This window comes from Musca vetustissima, unplaced genomic scaffold (assembly GCF_032173495.1).
Source record: "Musca vetustissima isolate MV318-11 ecotype Yass unplaced genomic scaffold, APGP_CSIRO_Mvet_v1 utg32149, whole genome shotgun sequence".
NCBI lineage: Eukaryota > Metazoa > Arthropoda > Insecta > Diptera > Muscidae > Musca > Musca vetustissima.
The window spans coordinates 16,819-22,907 of record NW_026883635.1 but is presented as its reverse complement, the minus strand read 5'-3'; the positions used below and the strand labels follow the sequence as shown (position 1 = coordinate 22,907).

The following is a 6,089-nucleotide window of genomic DNA, read 5'->3' as shown; positions in this document are numbered from 1 at the left end:
CTCTTTGAAAATGAGAAAATCGTGTTTCAAATTAGCCCAGCCATGACCAACCCCATACCCAACCATTGTTGTGCCGTGGGTTTCTCTCAGCCATGATCCCTAAAGTTGTTGCTGTTACAGGTGGCTATGGCTCGATGGCTGGCTGGCGGGCTTCGATTGACTGGTTAATGCAGGGCCATGTCTGTCATTTGAATTGGCCAACAACACTAACAGTAGCAGCAGCAGTAGCGGCAACAGCATTACATTGTAGTTTTTGTACACATCCACCATTGACAGTGAATTTCATTTTTGTGAGAGCCAGAAATCGATTGATTTTTTGTCGTTCACGGCCCGGGCTTTTGTTTTATGTTTTTGTGTCTGCTTAATGTTTAGTATAAAAAACGTGGACAATAGAAATTTAATTATTATTTGCAATTGTCATTTCACACTGACCACAGCTCAGGTGTTTCATTTTGAGAATAAGACGAAGTAGTAGAGTTAGTAGCTAACGGATATCGGACATAAACATGATTTCCTCGAAATACATGATCCTTGTGGCTTTATTGGGCCTTTCGGCCATCGGCTGTCATGCCGTCAACATGCAGAGCATGATCGATGATGAGAGTGCCAAATGTGAAAGCGGCAGTGATAGCATGGCCTGTGTTAAGGTGAGGGCTATGCGTTTTGTGGACACTGTTATGAACAAAGATGAATTCAAGGTATGTTGGAGATCAACATCAGATAAAGATAAAAAGATCATTTAAAAATTTCCCAATTTTTTTTTCTTCTCTCCAGATCAACGATGTCGAAGTCACCGCCAATGGTTATCAAGCTCCCGCCACCGAGGGCCGTTCCGCCGGCAGCTTCTTCGATTCGGTCGAAAGCTATTTGAAGGGACACGACGTTACCATGGACTTGCCTATGGCTGATGCCAAAGTCACTGTCTCCTCACGCAATTTGGCCGATGACGAATTAAGTCTGAAGGTCAAATTCAATGGTGACGGTGTCGTCGAAGGCAAGGGTAAGAAAGGAAGCATTTTCAAGAAGGGTGTGTTGCATGCTATTTGTGTTGTTGCATGAATTCATATCTAATCATTTAACATATACAATTTCTTCCCTCTCTTTCTCTATCTTCCCTCTCCACCATATAGGCAAGAAACACCGTTTGCGTAAAATGGCCATGCCCATTATGGTTTTGATCTTGTTGAAGGCCATCACCATTATCCCCATGGCTATTGGTATCTTGAAGATTAAGGCTTTGAACGCTTTGGGCTTGGGTTTCTTCTCATTCATTGTTTCGGTTGGTTTGGCCATTTTCCAAGTGTGCAAGAAGGTAAGTTCCCGCAAACAAAATTTACTTAAGAATGGTTTTCTCTTCTTCAATTCTAGGCTTTTGTGAGTTGTTAAGAAAAAAAAAACGGTGTGAGAGTTTGAGAGCCAAAATTCATTGGTCGTTGCAAAGAGTGAAAGAAGTGTTAATATTATTAAGCCAAAAAAAAAACCAAATTAAACAAGTGTATACGATTGGAGGATTTTTTTCCGATTTACAAAAAAAAAAGATTCCTCTCTTGAAACTATTTTTCCCAAAAAACGTAGTAAACCAAAGACATAAATAGGTAATTATATAATTACTTATGGCAATATATCTTACACGTGCCACATTCATTCAACCAATCTTCCAACCTATCAACAAAGAACTCTTGACACTCTACAACAAAACAGTCAACCCAACTGAATTTCGGCTCTCATTTCCCTTTTGTTTATTGTTTTTTTCGATTACATAACAAAAGCCATAATCCCTAAATCACGTACCAACAACCACATGGTCACTACTAACGTAACGTAATCATTGAAAGACGGGTTTCATATCGAAATTTTAGAAATTTAAAAAATTATACAAAAGTGATATTCCAAAATTCATGATTAAAACATTTTCAAAAAATTAGTGAAAAAAGTGATTGCCATAAAATTAAAATATCATCCGAAAACATTCCCAATAATAGTCAATTAAAACAGTTTCGCAACATTATCATATGCTGCATCAACTTTAAAAAAAGTGTCGCAACATAAAGAAATGTTTCTCAACATAAACAATTGTTTCTAAACATTGAAAGTTATTCTCAACATTAATAATCGTGTCCTAAATATCGGATCAGATATCATAAGAATATCATTCTTACAATCTGTGAACATTTAAAGACTTCTATAAAATGTTGAAATGTTGTTCAGAAATGTTTCTCAACATTGGCACATTTTTAAAACCCTGAATTTCTCGGATAAGCGTACCATATAGAGGAATATTTATCTTAAATTCGGAACTTTCAACATCACTGCCTTTATATACGCTATAAGAATCATTTGGCAACATTCCCAACAGCATCAAATGTATCTCAACATTGAAGAGCATTGATTTAACGTCAGCACTTGTTACATTTTCGGAAAAAATCAAAACCACAAAACTATTTCCATTGAAAATAGTTTCTGCATCTTTTGTCTCAATTAAAAATATTCAGGAAATATTTTTGAAATTTTAAAAATAATCCATTACTTCTGCATTAAATTCAATGTTGGTAACGTAAACTGACATCCTTTCAAATGTTGCTATCCATCTACAACTCCAGGGCGGCTTCAATACCACTTCCAATCTTCGCATGTTTGTCTGAAACAAAATTCAGAGCAATAAAAACAATACCTACAAGCCTCACAAAAATTATTTCTTATAACTTAAGTTCATCTCAATATTTCAAGATTTTTTCAACAACATAGTTACTTTGACACCACAATTAATACTCGGATTACCTCTCGTTAGTCCTGAACGAATCCATTCGTGATCGAGCTCTCGGACATTTACCCTTCTTTAATTTAATTTCTTAGAAAGGTGCACAGCAACAATAAAATGTTGCTCCTCAGTGTATCATCAACATTGAACAATATTGTCAAAGTAGAAATGTTGCTGCAACACTGCATCATTAAGATTTCAAAAAGGTTGCCATTCGATAAAGCGTAAAATCCCACATAATAGATATAACCAGATTGCAAACTCGATAATATGTCTGTAATAAATAAATCAAGGGCCTAAAGGTCAATTAAAAATCAGAAACTTATAGATGATATGCAATTGGTATTGCATACCCAGCAACAATGTTGGTTCAACATTGTTCCGTCAACATTTTTAAAATGTTGACAAAGTTGTTCCAAAAGAAAATTTAGGTGATTTACAAATCTATTTCAAGCATGTGATGTCTCATCTTTCATTATTTTAAGAATCATTTAGGACATAAAATTAATTTAGGACATAATTAATTGAAATTTCAAAAATGTTTCATAAATAATTTAAAAAATGTTGCCAAAAGTCCAACAATAAAATTAGGTCCTTTATGGTAACCAAGAAACTATGCAAAGGTTAGCTGCAGATTTTCCCACATGACTGGGATTTATTTCCCAAAGTTTTTGGGACTCAAACTCAAATGTTGCCTCAACATTGTTTTAGCAACATCTCAAAAATGTTGCTAATGGACAATTCCATTCTTCAATTCCAACAACTCCAAAAGTCCAACAATAATTGTTTTAGCAACATTGTTTTAGCAACATTTCAAAAATGTTGCCAATGGACAATTCCATTCTTTAATACCAACAAGGTCTTTCTGGCTCACACTATCATCTGCAAATCTTAGCTGCAGATAAAGTTTCCCCTATAACAGATGCTGCTTCAACATTGTCTCCTCAACATTTCCAAAATGTTTCCAGTGTATATAGATTCCTTAAAATGATTTGCATTTAAATACCCCCACACAAAATTGAGACCATTCTTCTCTCTAAGTTCAGCTACTGTCAAATTTTCTGATTTTAAATCTATTGTTGCAAACGAACTTCTATATTCGTAAAATGTTGCCAAACATTTTAAAATGTTGCCAATGAAAAAGTGGCTTAAACATTTTTACATGACAAGTTTTTCAACGTAAAACAATGCTTTAAAGGAATGCTGAGAGTCTTTGTTAGTTTATTTGGACCAAGCTGGTTTATCTGGCACTTTCCTTCAACAAAATACGTAGAATTGTACTCTTGCAACATAAAAGCCTCTTGCAATCCTGGATAGTTTTCCTGCTATTTCTAGCTCACCTAGAGATTTTAGATAGCAAAAGTATTTTTTAAGGAGTTCACGGCATTATGGGAATTAAATGGCAATCCCGCAATTAAAGCTATAGAAAAATTACATTAAGAGCCACTATTTGTCAAGATAAAGAGGACCTGCTTATGGTATTTCAGAGTTAGCAAAAACAAGCAAATCAAATTGCGATCCAGGCAAATTTATTTGTCTAAGTAAACATGGGATGAACAAAATATTTAAATAGACTTCCTCGTTTACGCTCATCGGAGATACTATAATATAATTAAAGCCCAAAATACAGAAATGTTGGTCCTTCGACTTATATTTTCTAAAGGCTACATATTGAAGCCATAAGGAATTACTTCGAAACATTTCTTTCTTCCAGTATTTATCCTATCCTTAGCTCATATATTTCTAAACAAAATAGAGGAACATTTTTAAAGAATAGGATGATATTTAATAATTTTAGTTCATATTATTTTGGTCCTTCGACTAATATTATCACATCACTTTGTAAAAATCATCGGATTATATATAAAGATACAAACTAACTAGAAATTTCGATATGAACCTTAAATATTATGCATTATTAATCAAATCACAAAGGCGCTAGCCTTCAAATTAATTACATTTTATTAATCATCTCGTTTATTTATTTTTTACAGATCGCCTCTGAACATCATTCAGCCCACATCACTGCTCACGGTCCTTGGGATGGTCGTTCGGTCAGTTCTATTTCTAGTGTAGAGCAATATGAAACAAACCCCGCTGCCCAAACTTTGGCCTATAATGCTTACAACTAAGCTTTATAGAAACCAAAACAAAAAAAGAAAACCAAATCACAACAACCAAATAAACCGCCTCAATCCTTACCCAACAAAAACAAACCCCTCTGCTGATGCCCTCCTTATGGAACCTCAAAGGAAACTCTGAACAAAAACCAACCAAACAACTTTTTTTACAAAGATGAAAAAGAAAGGCACAAGAAAGACACTGAAACAAATGAGAATGCAAAGAATGTTTAAACTGAGTCAATACTTGACAAGACAAAAAAAAGGACGCATCATTCTTGAAGTGGGCACAAATTGTTAATATTTGATTGATTTGTGTGTGTTAAGCCATCGCCACCACCCCATTCAAGCTGGTTATGTCAATTTCCTTATTTCCGGTTTATTACCGTCCATGTCAGTTCACATTTACAGCATCATCATTAATTCCAAATAATTCGGGTTTCCCTTCATTTATAGATTATTTTTATAAATGAAATGGACGTGTTTTTTTATTTCGGCGAACTCTTGTAAAGCCCAACAACAACAATAGAGTTTGTTGTGGGTCTAGCTTTCTTTAATTTTTGTATTAGTTGATTGCTTACTACCTTATTTATTTATATAAAATATTTATTTATTTTTTCGCTTTAATTAATTTATTTATTTTGTAATATTAAAAAAACAACAAAAATGAGAAAAAATTAAGAAACAAAAAATGTACTTAAGTAGAATAAACAAAATGTATATTGTTTTTTATGAAAAATTTCAAAGTGTTTTCTTTTTCTTTATATTTTTCCTAACAAAAATTCTGTTATTTGAGCAGAATGTAAATAATTGCTTATAATGAGCTGGGAGGAGTTGGAAAATTGTGTTATCCAAAAAAAATCTGAAAGATATTATAAGGGTAATTAACACGAAAATTTCTTTACAAAGCATAAGAAAATATTTTGTTATAATTAACGCCAGACATCTAAGAAATTTTAAACAATCCCTTATTAATCTGCCAGAGGCAGTTATTTTTTGTTGTTTTTTTTTTACATAAAATCAAATGAAGTTAATAACAAGGCACAAGGGAGTACATAAATGGTGTTTCATAGAAAATAAATCCTTTGTCATAGTTAATAAAGATAAGGATAACAGCAATTAAAGTATTTGGGGGGAAGGCAAAAAAAAAAGAGAAAAGAAAACCAAGATGCTAATTTAGAAAACCCCCATGGAATATTTTTTGTGCAAAA

General features: G+C 33.5%; 1 protein-coding gene across 1 annotated transcript; it reads left to right on the top strand.

Moving 5' to 3' along the window:
- Positions 1-506: 506 nt before the first annotated feature.
- LOC133330553 (uncharacterized) lies at positions 507-4,890 on the top strand. Its single transcript, XM_061538989.1, has 4 exons — positions 507-698; positions 775-1,000; positions 1,131-1,312; positions 4,753-4,890. The coding sequence occupies exons 1-4, from the start codon at positions 507-509 to the stop codon at positions 4,888-4,890; spliced, it is 738 nt and encodes a 245-aa protein (XP_061394973.1).
- The last annotated feature ends 1,199 nt before the right edge of the window (positions 4,891-6,089 follow it).